The sequence below is a fragment of the Galendromus occidentalis genome, unplaced genomic scaffold, assembly GCF_000255335.2.
Source record: "Galendromus occidentalis unplaced genomic scaffold, Mocc_1.1 scf7180000077135, whole genome shotgun sequence".
Lineage (NCBI taxonomy): Eukaryota > Metazoa > Arthropoda > Arachnida > Mesostigmata > Phytoseiidae > Galendromus > Galendromus occidentalis.
In genome coordinates this window covers 5,352-26,908 of record NW_003805123.1, presented here as the reverse complement: position 1 = coordinate 26,908, position 21,557 = coordinate 5,352, and the positions used below count along the sequence as shown (strand labels likewise).

General features: G+C 51.2%; 6 protein-coding genes across 6 annotated transcripts; 2 read left to right on the top strand and 4 right to left on the bottom strand.

Moving 5' to 3' along the window:
* The first annotated feature begins 3,941 nt into the window (after positions 1 to 3,941).
* Positions 3,942 to 8,042, top strand: LOC100906156 (protein ECT2). The gene is given in 8 exon segments (XM_029110888.1): positions 3,942 to 4,055; positions 4,210 to 6,075; positions 6,223 to 6,369; positions 6,473 to 6,649; positions 6,731 to 6,889; positions 6,983 to 7,104; positions 7,204 to 7,297; positions 7,478 to 8,042. Coding segments are annotated over 8 exon segments (3,048 nt in total). The 3' UTR covers positions 7,847 to 8,042.
* A 2,844-nt stretch (positions 8,043 to 10,886) lies between these two features.
* On the bottom strand, positions 10,887 to 12,465 carry LOC100905276 (eukaryotic translation initiation factor 3 subunit F). Its single transcript, XM_018638701.1, has 3 exons — positions 12,147 to 12,465; positions 11,227 to 11,666; positions 10,887 to 11,108 (listed from the first exon to the last, which is right to left on the bottom strand). Exons 1-3 carry the CDS (start codon positions 12,330 to 12,332, stop codon positions 10,898 to 10,900), a joined length of 837 nt encoding a protein of 278 aa, XP_018494217.1. The 5' UTR covers positions 12,333 to 12,465; the 3' UTR covers positions 10,887 to 10,897.
* A 617-nt stretch (positions 12,466 to 13,082) lies between these two features.
* LOC100906009 (mitochondrial import inner membrane translocase subunit Tim29) lies at positions 13,083 to 14,140 on the bottom strand. Its single transcript, XM_029110887.1, has 3 exons — positions 14,029 to 14,140; positions 13,711 to 13,866; positions 13,083 to 13,486 (listed from the first exon to the last, which is right to left on the bottom strand). The coding sequence occupies exons 1-3, from the start codon at positions 14,138 to 14,140 to the stop codon at positions 13,083 to 13,085; spliced, it is 672 nt and encodes a 223-aa protein (XP_028966720.1).
* Positions 14,141 to 14,204: 64 nt separating this feature from the next.
* Positions 14,205 to 15,740, top strand: LOC100905424 (protein YIPF2). Its single transcript, XM_003741258.2, has 3 exons — positions 14,205 to 14,800; positions 14,991 to 15,259; positions 15,342 to 15,740. The coding sequence occupies exons 1-3, from the start codon at positions 14,620 to 14,622 to the stop codon at positions 15,612 to 15,614; spliced, it is 723 nt and encodes a 240-aa protein (XP_003741306.1). The 5' UTR covers positions 14,205 to 14,619; the 3' UTR covers positions 15,615 to 15,740.
* A 665-nt stretch (positions 15,741 to 16,405) lies between these two features.
* On the bottom strand, positions 16,406 to 19,432 carry LOC108863948 (uncharacterized). The gene is made up of 7 exons (XM_029110886.1): positions 19,423 to 19,432; positions 19,153 to 19,303; positions 18,963 to 19,057; positions 18,743 to 18,876; positions 16,925 to 18,580; positions 16,646 to 16,777; positions 16,406 to 16,561 (listed from the first exon to the last, which is right to left on the bottom strand). Exons 1-7 carry the CDS (start codon positions 19,430 to 19,432, stop codon positions 16,406 to 16,408), a joined length of 2,334 nt encoding a protein of 777 aa, XP_028966719.1.
* Positions 19,433 to 19,901: 469 nt separating this feature from the next.
* Rnf146 (Ring finger protein 146) lies at positions 19,902 to 21,138 on the bottom strand. The gene is made up of 4 exons (XM_018638698.1): positions 21,124 to 21,138; positions 20,821 to 20,996; positions 20,444 to 20,635; positions 19,902 to 20,259 (listed from the first exon to the last, which is right to left on the bottom strand). The coding sequence occupies exons 1-4, from the start codon at positions 21,136 to 21,138 to the stop codon at positions 20,088 to 20,090; spliced, it is 555 nt and encodes a 184-aa protein (XP_018494214.1). The 3' UTR covers positions 19,902 to 20,087.
* Positions 21,139 to 21,557: the final 419 nt, after the last annotated feature.

Below are 21,557 nucleotides of genomic sequence, written 5' to 3'. Positions count from 1 at the left end.
GGAGATGAGGGATGCTTGACCATCTGAGCCTGTTAGAGGGAAATGTCTGCGGTTTTCGCTGGTTAATATCGAAGCTCCGAGGAATGCCAGTATCAGAGAGTCTCACTATGATGGAGACAGCCCGTCCTCGTCTCCGATATTCCTCTGCCGCGGAAGTCCTAATGCGTTTCCGAGAGCGCGTGATAACGAGAAGATGCCTCCATCAGAGAGGTACTTGTTCTGACGAAGACGTCGATGGCATAATTCACCAAGTTTGAGGCTCTTCTCACTGGAGCCTTCCTCCGTTCAAGTCAGACTGATTCAATCATCGTTGGACTAGATTGAAGTGCCTCTACGCAACAGCACCGAATATCCATCCTTGAATGCCCAATCCGTCTGTAAATGGGGTGAATAAACGGCGACTTTTAGCTCGCGCCGTTCGCATGCTTCTCAAGTGACTTTCATCTCCATGGCTCTCGCGCCGATTCCGTACTTGTCGGCGGAGGGGGACGGACTGGGATTCCGGGGGTGGCAAGGCACCGTAGTGATGAGCTGCTCCTTTATCCAGTTTCAAGAACGAAATAATTTCAGGGGTGCATTGACACCTCCTTCACTGCCTCAATGCGGCTTTTCGGGGAACACGAGAGCATGGGCATGATCCACAGAGAATCGAATGCTGTTGAAAAAAATTGAATCGCGGATTGCGAGCCTTACGAATCTACGGGACACCTCTCCCAAGAGGTGAGAGTAGCTATATAATCGGAGCGAGCTGATCATGGATCGCCCAGTTATCCACGTTCCATCAGTAGCCAGCAGTGTATGAGCCCCCGACCTAAGCTGGACCATATTGGCTAATTGATAGGCACCCTCTCCACTCATGGCTTCACTTTTCGCCGAGCGCCACTTCCTGAAGAATTCGCGATCAGCTTCGACGTCTCTCATCGAATGTTTCTTGCCTTCAACAAATGACATGTCTTGAGATTCGACAGACATTCCAGGGAGGGACATCGGATATCGAAGTCCGTCAGAGTCTCTCGAGATCGAGAGCTCATGCCAGACTTCGGCATATTTGAGCTCACTGATATACGGGTCCCTCTGCCGGCGCCGGCCGGTCGCGGGACGAGAATCAGTAATAGCTCGGAAGTTCCTTCCAATCATCGTTATCGAGTCCTCCTGGTTGGTCGCTACCTTGACAGAGTATACATCCGCAACGATGCATTCGCGGAAGCTGAATTATTATTGGTAGCACCTTGGGTCAGTCACGAGATCTTGCCTATATGAAACTCCTCAAGTTCGCATCTGTCGGACAATGAGCGCGTGACAGCGGTGGCGATTTTGAGAGTTTCGCTATCTCGAACGGAAATGCCCCGAGTGTCGGAACGAAAGCCCTCTGCTCCGATGCAACGCATCCGCACAACAAGGCCCAGTCGATGATAATTTGTATGAACCACGCCTTGAGGATTTCAAGCCTTCGCGCGCTTTTTTTCGCAGCTCCACCTAGTGGCACCCGCCAATAACGGCCATGTTTATTTTTTGAATCCGGAGTAAATCGTTGTTCCTGCTTCTGGTGGCATACAGGCACACACTCACACCCCGCCACCCGAAAGGCGGGATTTTAAGCTGAGCGTCAACAAGTTATAATACTCGAGTCATTACGGATCGATCGTGACAGTGTTCGTCGATTCACCCTCAAAACTCAGAGGTTTGAGGCCCTTCTGCAGCGATGGCCCTTCGCGGTGAATCGAGTCGATGATTCGCGAGAGCGAAGTGACTCACTAGCCTCGCTTTCTTCGCGAAAAAAAATCCCTGCCGAGGAAACCTAAGCAGAAAGTGAAATTGTTCGGAAGCGGACACTGAAGCAGACTTGATCGCCCGGGGTTGAGGAAACCAGCGGATTGAGATATCGATTGAGCGCTTGGATGATCACTCCTTCAATCGGTAGATCGATCAGTGAAAACAGGGAAAATTCATTAAACCCATATCATGGATGACTTCGCCGGCTTAGAAATGACTGCGACTTCAAACGGCTCAGGCTCGAACGGTAAGTAGCCTGTAGAGGGAGGGATCTGCTGATACGAGCCATCATACTCACATGTCGCGGGGATGCTCTTAGAAGTTTCTCAGGTATCAAGGTCAAGGGCTCGGGGTCGGTAACTCCGCTATTGTGTGTTCCGCTCTTCACGAGGGCGAAGATTCCATACCGATTGAGACGGACAGCCGCTCTATATTTCATGGGTTAAAATAAATGGACAGACTGAGAACGCGGGCTGAATCTTGAGTTTCTCGATCGCTTGCCGCCGAGCTTCGGAAACCTTGGGCACCTGATGACTCAACCTGAGCTCCGCTACGGGTTTCGGGGGATTCCGGCTTCTTGGAAAGGCGGTTCGGGGCCTTCCCACCGACGCCTCGGCCCGCGAGGACATCCTCCCGCAGAGCGCATGACGTCGGACGCGTTGGTGTCCACTGAGATCGGACAATATACACATGAGCTTCTCTATCCGACAGCCCTCGGACTTTCCGTCTAGCTCTGAATTTTTCCGACGTGATGCGACCGACGCAAGGAATCCGAGACGTCGATTTGAACATTGCAGATTTCTGACAAGTCGACATCGCCATAGGTGCGTCGAAGTAATTAAATCGGCCACGCCCCCTGGGATCCCATGGCGGTCATGCTCATCATCCGCACTGCCTTGGGGAACGGGGAAATTCTCGGAGACTCCCGCGAAGTTCGCGGCAGACTGGATCGTCCCAGTCTGGCGATGAATACGGAAGCGACGAGAAGCTGAAAATATCAGGTCGCTGTTGAGGATCATCTGAGAGGTGAAGGACTCGATAGCATCGTCGCTGCAAGCTCCACGTATTCGATGGTTGCTTAGATTGGGATCGGCGCGAATTTTTCTCTTCAGTTGGCAAATCTCTGACATCTCTCTCGCTTGAAGCTCCGAGTTTGATCCGATTCAGGTCTCTTTTGCTCTGTCATGATCTGTCGGACCGGCGCCGCGGTCATTTTTGCTCTAGCGAGAAGCGTGAGTGGAGCTCTCATGCGATGAGGTTCTGAAAACTCTCAAACTCCGTGCGGGAGGTAAAGGCTCTCGAAGCTAGCTGTTAGCTTCACAGAGGAATTTCCTGCGATCTCGCGACGTGGATGACAATGGTACCTGCATCACCGTGTCAGCCGGCGTTGCGACGCGAGTAACATCCGAGGTGATGATCATCGCACCCATGCTCGTCAGCGGAGTGGCAAACGAGATTTCTCTTAACACGTTCGTTTACAATATGCGGTTCCCTATAATGAGATACTATGACGACTGGCGTCGGTCGTTGCGGAATCTTTCAGACAACGGTTTTACGATGACGAAGAGGCCGGTCCCAGAAGCGACGAGTTTGTTCATCTCGCTGCTCATGTTATGGACACGGAAACAGCGCTCTATCGTTGGCTTATGTGACACGAATCAAACCCTCCGTCTGGAGGAACGCTTCGGTCATCAAATCTCACATTTGTTTGTTATGATAGTCGCGCAGGGGTTTTGAGTTTCCGCCGGGCTCTAGTATCTAATTCCGCGGGAATGTTCGAAGGGTTCACTGATTCCATCGATCTGTCCCGAGGATCAAGGTCCGTCGCCGGCAATCTTCAGCCGTGGGCGAATCCTCTGTCTTGGTTTAGAATCCTTCCGTCGAGGACCATATATCCGAGCCAGAGTGGGCTATCCTTGCTTGGAGAAAGATTCATCGGATTCGCTTTGCTCCGGGATCTCATGTCTTGACAAAGCTCGGAATACCCTGGGTATCCGGTCTTCATCGGTGTGCGCAAATCGGCAATTTAGAGAGACAAATTGTCGTACGATCCCGGAAAGCGTATTTCTTTTCGCGCTCGGATACGGATATGCGCTTCCAAAGTCGAATTCCTCGAATATTTCCAAGGAAAAAACGAAATTCTAGTCAGGGAGTGAACTGATTCCGCAATGTCTGCCTACTTTCCAGAAAAAGTGAATCGTCAATTAGCAGATATTAAGAAAGCCTGTGTCATCCTTGGTGAAGATGAAACTGAAGACCCAGAGCTGGTTCGTGATTTGGAGGTGAGTTTCTCGAGCAGCAGTCATTTTTCGCATCAACGTGCCCCTTGAGAAGTCGCTCCGGTTTCCCCCCATCATTCCCCCTCCTGATCAATGCCCGCTTGGCTCTCACAGTGAGGGTACCGCTTGTCTTTAGTGGATCATTCATCCTTTACAGAACATGGGTCTTTCGGTACAGTTTTGCAACACCTCTCAGATAGAACTCCAGCGGAACGACAGCAAGACAATCATAGTGCAGGACTTCTCATCGTTTCTGGAAACCCGTGACCCAGTGCTGCTGTATTACGGTCCGACTTGCATCAGAAGGGAGGCGACTCTCACCCCGCCTGACCAGAAACCTCAGCTGCCTTTCTCGGGACATTCGATGCTCACGACTCTACTCATCAACTACAAATGTTGCGTGCAAGTCCCGAAGAAGAGTCAGGCGAAAGTCAGAGCCCAGGTCTACGCGTTAGGGGGTCGTTTCTCGAAGAAATTCCACGAGGCTACCCTGTTGATAACCCCGTACGCATATGGAGACCAATATAAACTCGCACAGAATTTCCGAATTCCCGTTGTGACCCCTGCCTTCGTCGAAGACCTATGGAAAATAAGGGACAGTCTGGATTTCGTGGTGACGCAAGATTTCGTAGAAAAACACCGACTCCCTGTGTTCTCGAGGCTGAAGATTCTCTTCTACGGTTTCGAAAGCAGCCTCAGGGACGAGCTCACTCATCGAGCGAGAGCGAACGGCGCCGCGATCGTCAATCAAATATCTCGGGAAGGAACCTACATCGTCGTGGTCAAGCGGGAAGCCTGCTCGGTTGAGGATCTCCTCGATCTAGACCAGAAAATCGCGCCCGAGTCCACGATTGTGTACGACGATTGGTTCCACGAGTCGATCAAAGAAGGCTACGCCCTCTGCGAGAAGCAGGAGAAATTCAATGTCCGACGGACGGCGCTGCAAGGAATACCCCGGACAGTATGTAGTCCGACCGGAGGACGGAAAAGAAACGCGGAGGCGAGTCCGGGAATGACTCCCAAATCTAAGAAATCCATGGAGATGGATCGATACCAAATCCTGTCCCCGAGAGTCCGGGAAGTCGCTCGCTCGGAGGTCAGTCGCTCGTCGTCTGCGGGGTGCTCACCCGGCGGAGCAGCGTCACCGATCCGACGTGAAATGATCACCGATAGACGACATCACATCCTCCTGGAACTCCGAGACACCGAGAAGAATTACCTGGAGGTGCTCCGTTTCATCATGCGACAGGTCGATACGAAGCTCTGCGTCCGTGAGAAGAAAGGCGGCGGTTCGGTTGGCTCTACGGTAACCCCTAGCGGGGACAGCATGTGTGCTCCTGCGGTCCCGGAAAAAGAGATAATTACTCGCTTCGAGAAACAGGAGATCTTCAAAGAGATTCCGAACATCATCTCGCTCCACGAAGTGCTGCTGCAGAGGATCGAAGATGCCATCAACGTCATGGATTTCAGGAACATCGCAGCGATTTTCCACGGCGAAGATGCGTGCGGCATCATTCCCGATCCCGACAACGCGAGCAAGACTGTGCGGAGACGTGCGTCACGCAGGAATCAGGAGAGACCCGTCAAGGAGAATAACATTGTGGCTGCGTATGAAACGTTCTTGAACGGATTGGAGACGATCGTCGAGCGCGTGAAAACGTTGACCGCGGAAAATCCGCAGTTCGCCGAGTTCGTGAAAGAGGTCGAGCGTCAACAGGAGTGTAAACGCGAGAAGTTTCTCGAGCTTCTGATTCGGCCCGTTCAGAGGTGGCCTTCGATAGTGAACATCCTGAAGAGCTACAGCATCGAGAGCGAGAAACTCGCCAAGAAGATCGAGCAGGAGGCAGATCCTGACGACCCGCAGAGGCGTAAAGAAGCGGCACAGGTTCGTCTTGGTGGTCAGGATGCGCTCCGAGTTTGCCGCTTCATTCAAGCCTCGCTCATGCAAATGAACGAATCGAAGCACCAAACCGCTCAAATCTGTGAGGCTCTTAAGACTCAGAGTCTGATCGAAGACATCCCGGTGAGTGATATGAGATACTCCGTAGGTCGACCATCATAGTAGAGCTCGTCTCAAACGTTCATCATGGAGTTTCCATGGAGAATTACCTCTTATCAGCCGTACTCTCGGTCATAACAACCCACTGAATATGTGTCCTTCGTTCTGTAGGCGATGTATTGGTCCAAACAGTACACTTTGTCTCATCAATGCGATGCAACCCTCATTGGAGTTTCGGAGTCATACCCTCAAGCTGCGGGTCAGAAATCGCTCAAGAACGTTGAAGTTGTGTGTTTCTTGTTTTCACACGGTCTTGAGGTGAGTCCTTTGGCTCAGGTCACTTGTCAATTCATTCCGTGAGAAATGAGTCGCTCATATTGATGGTGTTTTCCTCGACTCATCGAAATCCGGCTCTCCGCAGATCGCCCGCAAAAAAATTGGGAAACACCACATCAAGCCGTATAAGCACGTCGCATTCATTCACTTCGACAAAATGTACTCGATAATCGACAGCTTGGATTCGTCCCTCAAACGATACCTTGAAATCGTATTCCGCGAGCAGCGCAAGTGAGTTGAGATCAAAATGGTAGCTCACCGAATATGAAAGGTATAAGCAGGCCCAAAGCTTGGGACGGAAGCGGATCGAGACTGACGGAAGAGGTTTCATGGCAGGAACTACGCGGTCTGCGAGTCTGAATCGGACACAGTCTCCCTTGGAGGTGGATCCGACCTGGTTGGACCGGAAACTACCGAGGAGCGAGTTCTGCTCGACCTGAAGGATGTCGCGAGCAAGGACGGTCTCCTCAAGCTAATGGAGCAGGAATACAAGGTGAATACTGTTGCCTCTCCGGGATCCGTCTCCTCATGTCATCCGAACGGGGGTCATGGTGTTCAACAGGCCGCTCATCTCTCAAATTCTTTTTATTTTTAGTCTTTCGCGCGCATCGAGCGCATTTCGGTATCCGAGCGTAAAGAAGGAGTACGGACCGATTCCCTGCTGCTCAACTTGCCGACCGGGTCTCACGGTACCACGCCAGTGACGCAATTAGCTAGGTGAATAGGCGTAGACCAAGTATCCCTCGGCTTATCCAGCTCCTTCTTCGATCCGACGGGTCTGAATTTCCCGGCTCATGCGCTTTTCAACCCCTTCAGATCGCTGTCCAATGTACCAGAAATGTCGACCCCGAAGAAATTGACCCGCTCTTTCAGCAATCTTATCAAGAGGGGTTTCCAAATCGGCAGCAAGGTGATTTCCTTTTCTTCATGATTGCTCTTGAAATCATTTTTTTTTGTCGTGACCGATCACTCATCGGTCGGATATTTCTGCTCGGTACACGCAGAGCCGAAACGATCAGGAACGCTTAGGTTCCTTTTTTTTACCACGACGTATGAATCGAGATTGAGACGGTTTGTCGCTTCCTTCCAGCAGCGTGAGGATGTACCGTCATCCAACTCGCCGTCAAGTTCGAGCATCGGTCCTCTCAGCCGCAGCCGACATACTGTGAGTATATCAACGACTTCCTTAAGACCTCGCTTCTTCGGAGGCTTGAGTCCTTCATCTAATCAGCATCGTTCTTCAATGTCGCTGCTATTACGGGAGAATTCCCCTGAGAATCAGCCCCCATCGCAACCCGATGAAAAATCTGAAGTTGACACGAAACCGAACGCCAAACGCAAAAAACTCGATGGCGGATTCGCGCTGCCCGTAGGTCGAGCCCCCATCTCTCCTAAGTGGGTTAGGCGGTCTCTGAGTATTCCGAGAAAGAATCAGGGTTCGAAATCCGACAAACTATAAGCGTGATTTGACTCGAAGTCTGACTGCGCCTATGGTTCAGTTCATGAGCGTTCATTACTGCTTTGGATCTCGACCGCTCGCGGAGCCTCTACTCGAGGTGTATACTGTTATTTGCGCCAAGCAAAAATTATTGATACCGATTGGAGTCACGTCGATTGGATCAGCGGTGTGTATGTGTGTATGATCAGCATCCGTCATCATTCACACAAGATCTAATGTCTCACTCATCTGAACACATCACCACTTGTCCACACTTTGAGCTGCGTCCCGCTTTGTCACTCCCACCGCTACTAAAACCACATCACTCGGCCAAGTACCTTCTGTCATCCATTCCTATCTGATAGCGTTCACGGATAATTGGTCGTATCAATTGGACACTCGTAGCGAGAATTGTAAACTCGAGCTTGAGCCCAAGACTCATTCGGATCTTCCAGCACGGCCCCTAGTTCGAACTGTGTTCATAGGAAGTTATCTATACAAGATTTGAGAAGGATGAAATTTACCAATGCGGTTACATCAGATATAGAGAGGGATAAACTTTTGTCTGTTCGTGTGAATGTTTGTTCCCACCTTCATTATACCGAAGTCTGCTTAATAACATTTCGTGTATTTATTCAGTTCGAACATTTTGTGTTTTCTCTTTGCATGTAAACTTTCCGGACATTATCCTAAAGATAGACTATCGCTTTTCTGCATGCGTGAACGGCAGATACATACATTGGATGAATGATTGGACGAGAACTATAAGAGAAAGAATATTCGAGCACATCGTAAGTTGAGCGTGATTCCCTTGAGTCCGGGTCTCTTCCTCGCTCTTATCCAGGTCCGGGTACGTCTGGATCTCATGAGATTTTTACAGAGGAACTCGAACACTCTGATTCACTCTCCCCATCCACGTTCGTGTCTAGAATAATTCAGTGGGGCTGCATGCGTGGACTCGATAAATGTCGTGTACGAGGGATCAGATCTGAGTGAGAGCTTCGCGAATCCTCATGCTCCATGATTCCATTGGCTCCCAACAAAATGTATCGTTTGGAGCCAATGAAATCGCACGGTCTAGCTTCTATTCGGGCACCGAATTGATGCGCGACCCAGATGACTTAGCGAGAGAAGCTTATCGTTTATGAAGAAGGAACGCGGGTGCCTTGATATCGTCTCTCTGGGATGCGACGCGGGTCCTGTCTCATGGACTCAAAAGTCATGTCGGTTTTCGACATTGCGGAAGGGAACCATATATTCACGCGCATGCAAAGACAACCGCTCCGAGTTTGTTCTGAATCAAATCTGTTTCATCCGCAGGCGTTGCCTCGGTGCATGTCAAGCTGTGCTGGCTCGTCTTCCGACTCTTCTACTAACTCCAAGTACCATTTCTTTTCGTTGTCTCCGTTGAGTCGACGCTTGGATTTGCTCGTGTTGGAAACCCTATCGTCTGTGATGCCTTCCGCGCCCACGTCCGCCTCGACGACCTCCTACAATTTCGAGCCCGACAGCAACCGCCGGCGCAACAACAAAAACAACACTGAAAGTCATTTTACAAGCACAACGAAGGTTGAGCCCACCGCCGCGTCGCCCGTCAAGCTCAAAGCGATTTCAAGCACAAATGGGGAACCCTCGAATGACATACCCGCAAAGGCTCCTGAGCAATCGCTGCCAGTCAACAATCGTAGCAATAGCAACAAATCTAAGGCCGTGATCAGCAACGGCAACGGTCCTAATAAAAATCATAGTAGAAACAAAGACAAGAGGAAATCGAAACGCAAGTCATCGAACTTTTAAAACACTCTTGTCAATAGCCCAGGTTAGTTCGGAGAACCCGGGAAGGAAGCGAAGATGGAATCGTCGGATTCCCTCACTGGTACTTCAACACAGCTTCACCACTGCGGACCCTCCAGAATGATCTTCAGCTTTTCATTCGTTACAGTTGCATCCGCTATTGGAGAACACGACCATGAACGGAATGGCCACAACTCGAGTTCGTGCCAGTACAATGCCAGCAAAGCAGTACCATAACGGTACCATTAGTCGAAAAATGAGAAGCAATCAGTGAGACAGATTCTCGGACACTTGTCGGATTCATGATGATTTTCGCGCTCTCCGCGAATTATCGAATACTCATCGAACGAGCGGATGAAGAAGAGCTCAAGTGAATCTGACAATCTGCGAAGCAGCGCTTCCCTACTCCGCGAACTCTTCACCAAGTGAGAATGCCCTTGTGATAAGCGAGAGCCAAAGAACTCCTCCGAATATTCAGTCTTATCGTCTGCTCAGCCATCGAAGATCCTCTTTACGGATGCGACGGGCCCCCGGAACGTCAATGAGCCGCTCCCTCGAAGCGTCAATCTCGGAATGTTTTACGATCGGTCCCTTGTCTCAGGAGACTCCGCTGGGTTTTTGAATAATTTTGGGTTATCCATTCGATTATGAGAGGTTCAGAATTGACGCCTTGGCGACCGGAGTCGGAGCCACGGTTCCGAACTCAGCGATTCGATACCTCAATGATACCGCGGAATAATTGTTCTCCTTACGATTAATCATGATATTCAGCGGAATTATCGTGCAGATTCATTAATATATTCTCGCTCACATGCTTGTATATAGATATAAGGAGAGGTTGACGTTCGCAGCATTGATGTTTCATATACAGATATACTCCAGTGTGCTCATTTGCATGCGTTGTCTCATGAAAGCTCACGTCACGGACGCGCGTGTCTTTTTCGCCTATTTGGTCCGATTTTTGTAGCTCGTTGTACGAGAGCAGAATTATGACGAGAGGTCCGAGTCAGAAATATACATATAACCACGCTATTGTCCGCCCGAACATTTGAACTCAATCGAGTGACCCTCGCCGGATCTCGGTGGGCTATCTGATGATGACGATAAGCTGTGTAAATAAATAATTCTGGAATGGGAAAGAATGTAAATAAAATCGTTGAGTTTCGCGTTGGAAGAAACGATTCGACTCGTTCTCGCGTCGAACGTTGTACGACCGTCGCGGGTTTTTGAGTTCTCCAGGCTTTGACATGAATGGAGTTTATTTCAGCATGATATTATCTAGATGAGACAGAATTTCTCGTTGACCGACAATTGCGCCTTAGTTATCATTGTCAAGAAGGTGACCATGAGAAGATCCTTCATGTCACCATTGAGAACTTCCTGGAATCTTTCATTGTCCATCTTCGGAATCGAGTGCATCATATCCATTAGGAGTCTGCCAACCGAATTGTCGGCTTCTCTGCGGCCCGCGAGGACATCGTCGACGTATCTGCAAAACGGAAGACGCATCATGATAGTTCATGCGGCAAAATCTATATTTTTCCGCCCTCGGAGGCGGGCGGAGGGAAGCGCGTGTCGATGCTGCGTCATATACATACGGTACTCACGTCATGACAATTTTGAGCATGGAACGCATTTCTGAGCAGGCTTCGATTACGGTGGCTAACTCTGAAGGGAGGGCGACGCCTTGAGTGAGACGGCTACTCTTTGTTCTCTTGCACAGCCGCAGAGCGACCATTTCCTCTTCGTAGCCCTGGATTTCGACTTTGCAGGGCGGGAACATAGTTCCGATCGTTCTATTTGGAACACCGAAGCTGACGCCCAAGTAGGCTTTGATACCCATCCGGGCGTCGCTCTCTTTCATCGTGGTATCGACTGTGAGGTGCACGGGCGGATTCTTCGTCAGAGAGCAATAATACGAGTGTATCAAAACTGAGGTGTCGGTAATTTCAGCGCCAGTCGCAAACCACCCGATGACCTGTTCAGTCGGGTTCACCCGAAAGTGGAGTGCTGTAGTTGTCTTGGCGTACTCCATATCCAGGGCCACCTGTAAGCGAGAGAAATGAATTATTAGGAGATTCTCGCTAATGCTGACCGCAAGGAACTACAATCCTTGGAGAATGCAGAACGAAATCCCGGCCGGAGGGAAAGAACGCAGATCCAATTAGGGTGTTCCCCGCCCTAATGACGATCTTTCGAGCACTCGATCTTTCGAATTCGATTTTGTGATCGGAGAGCTCTCGTCGGGAATAGGATCGCTGAGAAGATGAGCGGCATCGATTCCGTCAAAGGTAACTCCTCGGCGGAATCTCCAGAAGTGATCTGTGCGTATCAGGCTGTGAAGACTTGTCATCTAGCGGTTTCGGAACCGTTCTCTGGCGAGGAGCCGAGGCGGTGTACGAAGAGGCGATACTCTGAGCCCCCGACCGAGTGTAATTCAGTAGTTCGGATCCGCCATCTGGTACACATAAGGGAGCTAGCCTTACTCGAGGAATATATTCGACTAAGTGAAGGGAATACAAAGTACCTCTTTGCCCGTTTCACTGTGGTTCACATGGAAAGCACTGGTTACTTCAACAGCTCCCTTGGCATAATCGAAAGTTCCTAGGAGTGTACCGATGACACGGTCCTGGGCCTGGGGTCGGTGTTCGTACGAGTCGACGATGGTGAACAGAGCCGTCGGATGTATCCGCACAGTGTTGATCTTCGGCATTTTTAGGACACGTCTATATCATCCAAAGGTATCACACAAGGACTAACACGACAGCGGGAAAATGCAATCGAATTCTGAAGCTCAGCCCGGCAAGCGAAAACGTGCCGACGATGAAACCGTGATTCTGCCTGTAGCTATCGGCGCGGCGGCCGCTCGCTCCCGACATGAGTCAAACACACACCGACCCCGATGAACGCATCCCTGATATCGGGCGCTAAATTCGAAACGGCCTCACTCGGTGAGATTCGGCTTGCGCGATCCGGAATCAACGATAGGACATGAGTAGGGCTCGAATTCCGTCGCGGCTTTTTGGCCGGAAATTCGCGGCATTTTCAGGCTCCCTTGGACATTCCATGGGAAGATGCCCTGCAATGCGACGGAAAATCGCGGTCATGGTCACGGACTGCGACGGAAGTCGAGCCCTAGACATAAGTTATGTACCTGCCTATTATCATCTCACAAGCGGAAAACTTCTCTCCTCTCCCCCTCCTGAGTCCCCTGAGTCATGAAGCGAATTCCACTCCGTCTGATCCGTATCAGATGTATGAGAGTAAGGCCTGGGATCCCGATCCGTGACAAAGTCAAATTCTTACCGAGGGTATCCACATTTTCTGAGAGCTTCTTCGCATTCTTGTTTTTTTATTCTGCACCTGATGACAGGAGAAGGGGGCTTGCGATTGCATTTGAGCATAATCTAAATTCTGCTTTATTGTAAAAAATAGGATAGATTTTTCGCTAGGGTCTCCGCTCTCAGAATCGGTGAGCCAAGGTTGAAGCTCGAATTTCTTCGTCGTTGACGTCATAGTCTCTCATCATTCGATCTATCAACCACCACCGACCGAAAGCGCCGAAATCAACAACTCTCTCTGTCAACATTTCGAAATAAGTCGGCTGGAGGAACGAGCACTGAGCTGGATACAGTTCGCATTGCGGGTCTTGAGATTCACGTATCAGCAAGGAACAGACGATGAGATCGTACACTTCCAGCCGCTTCTGATTGAGTAATCTGTTAATTTCTCTCAAATGATCTTCAGAGATCCGGTTGCGGGTCGCCTTCCCCACGAGGGCCATTTCGTTGCACCACTCGATCCGCTGATCCAGGAAAGTATCCATGCTGGGGTTCGTAGCGATCGCAGCGCTGGTCACCGCCACAACTGGAAAATGACGTCGTTAAGATTTACTCCGATATGGAGACGGAAGGTCGGCCGAAAACCCCATCGGATGTCGAAAAGAGAAAAATAAGGAAAGGCTAAAATCTTGACGGTGGGAGACTTTCTCGCTATCGTTTTCTAGCTCAACATCGCCGAGCATAGGCCGATTCGGGTTGGGTCATCGTCGACAGGATCCCGATTGATCCACGCGAATCATCCTGTCCCGCCATGAATCTGTCTTCCATACGAGAACGATATCTTCGGCGAAGAAGGGTTCTCACCTGCACCGTACACAGCTGCTTTGTAGGGTCTTGCCTTCGCATCCACAACGCCGTCTTGCAAAGCTGTCTTGTAGTCATCCCGTATGAGTTTGAGGTAGTTCACTGAAAAGATATCCGGTGATCTGAGATAGACCAAGAGACTTATCTGGCGCGTTCGAAATCGATGCGCGGAGTCTTCTCGTCTTCTCCGCCAGAGGCCATCGCTTAACCCATCTCTGGAACGGAAGATTGCGCTGGGACTCGACAGCGTACGAAGGAACGTACCTCCTTTCTCTATCCGTCCACCTTTCAGCTTGTCTGGGAGAGCTATTTTTGATGAAATTTGAGAAAATTTCTCCCCAAATAGAACAACAGAACGGCGCCAGGCGGCCGCCATTTTGCCAAAACAACCTACCTGCTGACCATAGCAGACAGCGGAAACGATGTGTATTGACGTATTCTGGGAGAACTCGGTCTCGCGATCCTCTCCTCTGCACTGTCCTATGCTGACGACAGAGCCGGCATATAGATTCCGTTGCCGTTTATTTGTTGAGGCCTCGACTTATGACCGTCCGAGCCGAGTGTCTTCTTCTCTCTGGATGGGACTGCTTTCCTGAGCTGCATCCTTCAGAACGAGCTCTCCGGATCGGTCAGCCGCTAGGCCTGCATCATCGTTCTATCGACTTCCCCTCCGGTGTGATCGAGCTGCGGGCTCGACCTGCGCTCAGTGATTCCTGCCCCACCGTCGGGCGAGTGCGAATGCGGTGACGAGGTCCTATTCCGAAGCGAGAACCGTCTGTTTAACTCCTGTGATTTCCAATCTGGCGCCATCCTAGGCGCCGCCTGTCACGCTTTTTTCCCCGAATCCGTCTGGTGATGTCGTTGCTCAATGAAGACCAAATGGCTGAGCCCCGGCCGAAATCGCTCTTCAGCCTCGATTACTACAAAATTTATTTCGATGTCAAAGGGGATGAGGTTTTGCAGCGGACGATCGCCTCCTTGTATCCACTCAAAGGGCATTTGGAGCGGAATATACGAACGAACCCGGACCTATACGGTAAGCGGTCCCACGGTGTTATGTCTGACACATTCGACTGATTGACCGATGGTGTCAGAGATAAGATCCGAGAGAAATCATGTGATTACTATGAGGTATCTCAGCGATCAGGAGCCTCGCGAACTAACTCCTGGACCTTTCTTTGCTCTCTCGGTCTCGAAATCCCCCAAAACGGCCTATCTCTTTGCAGGTCCCTTATGGATAAGCGTATCGTTGATCCTGACATCAGCTATATCCCACGGCATCGCTCAGTTCATTGAGAATGCCACCAGCTGCGTCGCTGTCGACACCGACATGCGAAGAACGTCGTTCGTGATGACAACAGTCTTTTTGTATACTTTCCTTCTGCCGACATCTCTATGGGCCTATCTCAAGTTCCAAAACGCCGAGACGAGACAGTCTTTGCCGAGCTATATCTGTCTCTATGGATACTCATTAGCCGTCTTCATCCCAATATCGGTGAGAAGTCTTCCCTGCTCAGGTCAAGTAATCCACGCGTTGCCTCTATCCGAATAGCTGTGATAGAATGTTCCGTTCGCAGATTCTATGGGTGCTCCGCATCCCGACTATCATGTGGCCTGTCATGTTGGGCGCAGCGCTCATCACCGCGTATTCCTTAGTGAACTCACTCTGGCCATCCCTGGAAGGTCTTTCGACTTTGCGCTCGAGGTTCATAGTTTCTTTCATCGTGATCGTTCTCCACGTCGGGCTGGCTGTGTCCCTGGGTTCGTATGCTTTCGAGCCATCGAGAGTACATCCAGCAAGAATCATCAAACCCGTCGCACCTACGGCGGCCCCGACCGCACGGAGTTGAAAGAGAAATTCCTCATAACACAGATGAGCCAGGAGAAGGCTCCGAATAAATTGCTATTTTCCCGAACTCGCTGACTACTTTGACGGAACAATTTCTCTCGCTGGGATCGAGACGAAGCCTGGGCGGCTCAGATATTTTGGAAGAGAAGTTTTAGCACCGCTCCGGACAGCGGGATGATCAATAAAATTGGTGCGTTCATGATGGATGATGAGAAAGCGCCGACAAGACTGGAGCTCCTTGTCCTCCTTCTCGAGTAAGCGGGCGTTGGCAGTTTACCACGGCATTCTTCATTTTATTGTAGGATGATCAGAGAAAAATTCTCTACTATTCCGACGATAAGATTGAGCTCGAATTCGCACACACTCTGATTCGAGATGTCCTACGTCTCAACACGAGGGCTCCAAGACTGTAAAAATTGCTCTGCGTCTGCATTGGCTTCATGCACTCACAGCAGTAGAATGTTTTTTTGCCCAATGTACAAGAGTTGACACGGAATGCCCTGGATGTACCTGTATTACACTCTCCACCCCACGGTCTTCATCTGCGGTCTGCTCGGACGATAACAATAATTTCCGTCCCTGCACCATAAATTAAGAGATTAAGGTACGTTGTAGATTCGGTCGCCGTTCTCAGTCAGATGGGACGATTTCAGGAACGAAGCTCCGATCCGAAGACGATTGTGATATTGCTTCAGATACGCTCAGGTATCAGAGTCGGTCATCGAGAGCAAGCCCGAGCAGAACAACAAAATATGCTCACGTCGAGTATTTGATGCTTCTCGAACCGCTTTGTCAATCCACGGCATGTTTCAGAGTGATGTGCCGACTGATATAAACTTGATGTCTCGTCTTATAGTCGCATCTCGGACATTCGAAGAGCTGCCCGTTCGGATTCTGGCCATGGTCCGCTAGCTTGTGCTCTTTGAGTGCGCTTTCGTCCGCGAACGACTGTAAAAACGGAGATTAGCTCGAAATTGGTTCCGGCCTCGATTGAGTATCGCACGCGTTCAGACTGAATATTTCACCACTCACCCGACTACAGATCATACAGGTCACGACTTTATGGCTCTTGACGTGGAAGTCAAGGAACTTCTGGGTGTGGGTTTTGTAGGCGCATTGAGAACACTGGAGGTTCTTTGGTAGGATGATGACTGACCCCAGGCTCTGTGGATTCCAATTACAGCACATTTTGACTTCGACCGAATTACGGCAACGATAAGGCCATATCGCACGAATTGTTGCGAGCCGAGAACGACTGGATGCGTCTCCTCCGTTTAGTTCGAATTATGAGGCTCATGCAAACAGACTCACCGAAGGCTCCGGCGAAGCAGTCGAAGCAGACCTGGACCGGCCCGCTTGATTCTCATCTACACTCGATCCGGGAGTTTCCTCCGAAGGCTCGGCTCTGTCGCTCACAGCAGGGGAAGTGCCGTCGATATTTTCCAGAGGGCGAGATGGATTCGATTTCTTCGGTACATTGGGTGAAATCGAAGGTCTGATTCTCAAAGTTCTCATAGATCGACTCGAAGTCGGTTGAGTACTCCCTTCCGATGCTTCGGGATGATCTACCCCGCTCGCTTGGAGCGAAGAGGTTTCATGAACGGTCTCACTGCATACTTTCCTCGCGATAACTTCGGGGGCTAAACTCCGACGCGATGGTTTCGGAACGCGACGCCGAGAAGAATTTCGAGTTCCGCTCGCAACATCAATCGAACCCGTTTCGCTGTCCTGCCTCGAACCGGGGGTGTCGGGGGTCCTGAGCGGACAGGAGGACGATTCCGTTCCGCGGGATTCAAGGAGACTCTTCCCAGCTCTCTCGATTTCCGAATCACAGAGTTGAACGTCGGGGATTCCCCGAGGATCCGACAGGGTCGGAGAAGGTTCGCCGTCGACGTCTTTCTGTAGATTTGATTTCGCGTCGACCGATTCATGTGACGATCGCCTGGCCACTGGGGTCGGGGTCAGGACAGCTTTCGCTTTCGAAATGAGTAAAGGTTTCTTCCTGGCATTGAGGTTCGGTCGAAGGCTGCTCCTGCAGAGAGGAGTGACTTTCATTGTAGAGGGTTTGTTGCTCGGCGGAGAAGTGCGTCTAGGTAAAAGGCAGTCGTCGCGCTCTGCCGACGTAGCAGTAGGAGTCGCGGGTGAGGTAAGCTCGGTTTTCGTGAGATCAATGAAAACTTTTGCGTCATCGTCCCCAGTGAGATCCTCGTACGCGGGAGGTCGTTCCTCTTCGTCTTCCGCTCCACGTGAAAGGGCGATTCTCTGCAACTTCGTGGAGCTGACTTCGGGAGTGGCGAAATTCTTTTCCGCCTGAACATCCAACGGCTCTTCGGCATGCTCTTCAGGAGCGGAAGAGGAATCTTCCACTAGCATCGGTTCTTGGTCGACCGTTGAAGGCGCCGGGGACGGCCCCGACACAGGATCGACGGGAATTTCCTCCTCGATCACATCGAGGGAATTCACTTCTTCGACTTGCATGCCCTCGTCGGTGATATCGAAAGACTCTATCGTCTGAGCGTACGGGGCAGAACTGAGGAGATTGCCGCTAGTATCGGCTGTCACAAGTCGTCCTTGCAACAGTATTGAATGGTGGTGTGTAGATGATCGAGGATCAGAGATTTCTGGGGGTTTGGGCAAAACCAGCACAGCGGCCGATGAGGGCGCGACGGCCCTGCGCCGTGTCGAGTCGCCGTCGGCTGTTCCGCCCTGTTTCAATGGGGTCTCGGCGAGCGGTTCGCTAGGTTCGCCCGGGGCTCGGATCTCGGCGTCGATCCCCTTCGGATCTGAGCGTGAAGGGCTCGTTTCTTCGGGGATCTCCCTCATGACAGAAGCAATTTGATCACTGAGAGCTCCCACATAGCTTTGCACCGAGGATGAAGACGTGGCGCCTTCGGAATTCAGAGGAGTGAAAGATGGGAAGTTCATGGGAGAGACGTCGACACCTCTTTGGATGGAATCCGTTATGACCTGAGAAAGTTACGCCGGGTTTGGATGTGGATGGAGAAATGTTCGCGAGTCCCCTGCCGAATCGGAATGTGGCTCCCTCGAGGCATGTCCCTCGAGTACATTCCGAGGGCGGGCTGTGTCGAATTGAATTCACGAAGCACTGTCGATATGTCCTTTCCTCACCTTTTCCAGCTGTGAGACAGATGGTATACTGATTTGCTTTGGTGGCCGACCTCTGGTTGCCGCTCGAACGACGATGGAAGTTGACATGCGGGGCGCAGCGAGGGCCTGCGTTCCAGGATTTCGTGGCGTTGCGGCTGGGAGAGGGGGCAAATGCAATCAAATCGAACAATCCTCAAAGAGAGTCCCCACGAATATCATTCGGAAGTGAGAAAATACTGACAACTCGGTTTCGAAGTCGCCGGAGAAACGCTTCTCCCCAGGAGTCCGCTCAGGATCGGCTGGACTCTGTTATCGTCCGCGAGGGAGCCTTGATGACTGGAAGGAAAAAACAATTCCATATCACTCATAATTTCTCCCAGGTCGGACGATCGATGCGAACAATAAGGTCAATTCTTTATTTCGGAACCAACCTATCAGTTTTGGCGAGGAGTTTCGAGGGGATGACCATTCGAGGTGGTACGAGGGGCTCTTTCGGTGTTGGTCTCGGTGCTGTGAAGTGGTTGAATATGGCTTTTAGGGAATTCCCTTCCACGCAGGCGATGCTGGTCTGGAAAATTAGGGCTAGGAATAGGGAGAAATGTCCCCACCTGGCTTAGCTCTCGAGGAAGAAGGTGGCGGCGAACTCCGGGCCGGTGCTGTCACAACTCTCGGTCGGTGGTCGCCTTCTATGGGCGACGCACGGCGAGCCATCGGGGCGGCAGACGGAGCACGAGCAGTCGCTGACGATTCCTGAGCTGTGATTTTATCAGTAGCAGAGCCTGCAGGAAAAGAATTCATGCTGACTGGCGGGGGCCTAGAGAATGCCTATCCTCCGCGGACGATATATCGTAACAGCCGCGGAATTCCCCACGGCTTTATTCCAGACTTCATTTGACACTGCGGATAGAATTTCCCCTTTCTAGTCGGTTCCCGGATTTAGGCAGGAGCCCGATTGCCCGGAACACGAGATCTGCAAGGAGAAATGACGTGAGAGGGGAACACTGGACCAGACGCGAATCCGGATGATATCCGGGCTTAATCTGCACGAGGTCTTGCGGAATAGTCGGAAAACAAGAGAGCCGGCTTCGGTGGGACGCAGCCCCAACAATGACCGCTTCACTTTATTCAAGCTGGGAACGATCTCCGCAGTCCTTCACAGCCCCGTGCGAGGATCACAACTCTTCGGAATCATCAACTTCCGTGATATCACCCAATCGTATGAGAATGGCTTGATCATTTTTGTTTGTCGATCGGAGTGCGACCACCTCGTCCTCCTCCGTTTGTTCTCGCTTCCCGCATGAGTCAACTCGCGGTCGGATCGACCATGAAATAGAATCTGGTGGGTAAGGTACAGATCCGTTAAGGATCAAATCAAGGAACCATTGATGAGATCGTCGCGGAGCCCAGCAACGCCCTTCCGAGGCGCCGAGATGATGTCGCGCTTAATTCGACGAGTCCTGCCAGGGCGATCTTTGCGGTATTGGACCATCTGGTGCAAGTCGATCACGTACATGAAGCCAGACACCTGCAGCTCGTACCTAGAAATCGAAAGCGCGAATTCCGATAATTTTGAGAGGATAATGAGTCGGCGATGCTGATTAGATACAAAATAATAATTATTTTGTACTGTGGGATCCCGGAGCCTCTTAGAATTTATGGGGGAAAAGCAGCGTCTCTCTAGTCGGGAACGCTTCTTAATTCAGAGAAAAAATCGGTACTGACTGCGAATCACCCTTTTGAAGCGCTTCCTCGAGTTCCTCGCAATGGCGGTTCTCGAACTGCCACCAGCCGTTGCGGCCTGCGTAGAACCACTGGTACTTCCTATCTGCGTCGGAGCCTCCTTCCGAGTTCCTCGGTACCACGGTCGGCAGCTGCATGTAGCCGATGGGAATCTCCGCTCGACAGTACGCACACCTAGAAAACAGCAGTTCTTCAAACAGACGATTCGCGATCGCAATCCAAGGCATTCGGCGCAACCGTAACGATTCCAAAAAAAATTGCGAGCTCGATACGGACAGCCCCGACATGCCTGGAGAGCAAGCCCGAGCTGCCCGAGCCTCCACAATCGAATTGACTGTCTCAGTCAGTAGATCACTCACCTCCCATGCTGATTGGCGAACCCTTTGGCACAAAGGAAACAGAAGATGTGATTGCACGGCAGTTTTATTGGCAGCTGCGGAGCTTGAAGACAGACCGGGCATTCGTGAGTGTCCGATTCACTCGACGGAGTGGTTGAAGATACATCACAGACTTGAGTCGGGCTTGCGGGTAGGGCCTTCGAAGAGAAGCAAACCGTTATTCGCCCATCTCAGGCAGCAACTCTCTTGTCAGAATTGTCAGGACTCCCCCTCTCTGGGACTTTAAACCCGCGGCGGTGGAGCGCCGCTGAGGAGCGGACTTACGTAGGTGTGATCCATCTCAATTCAGGGGAACACTATCTGCACGACACTCAATTGTTCGCACTCCATGCACGAAAAGGAATGATCGACGACGAACGCTGTTGCGACATCCGAACGTACAGAGGCGATGACGTTTAATACGAACGAACGCTCAGCGCAAGGCGATAAGATCGTTCCGAGCGGCGCCGCTGCCGTTGTAGTGTTGTCCACAGCGGCGCAGTAACTTAGCAGACCGCACGATTCGAAATTGAACTTGGGAATGCTGGCAATGGGTTACATAGCGCGCCTCTATCCGATCGCACCCGGCAAGAGACTTGATCACCCCGTGCCGGTTTCGGGCCTCGCTCCGCAAGTTCCGTTATCCGTCCTCTCCAGCCGGAAAGAAGTCGTCCCTCGTCCGCCGTCGGATGACGTGATGGAGAGGAAGTCGGAGAGGG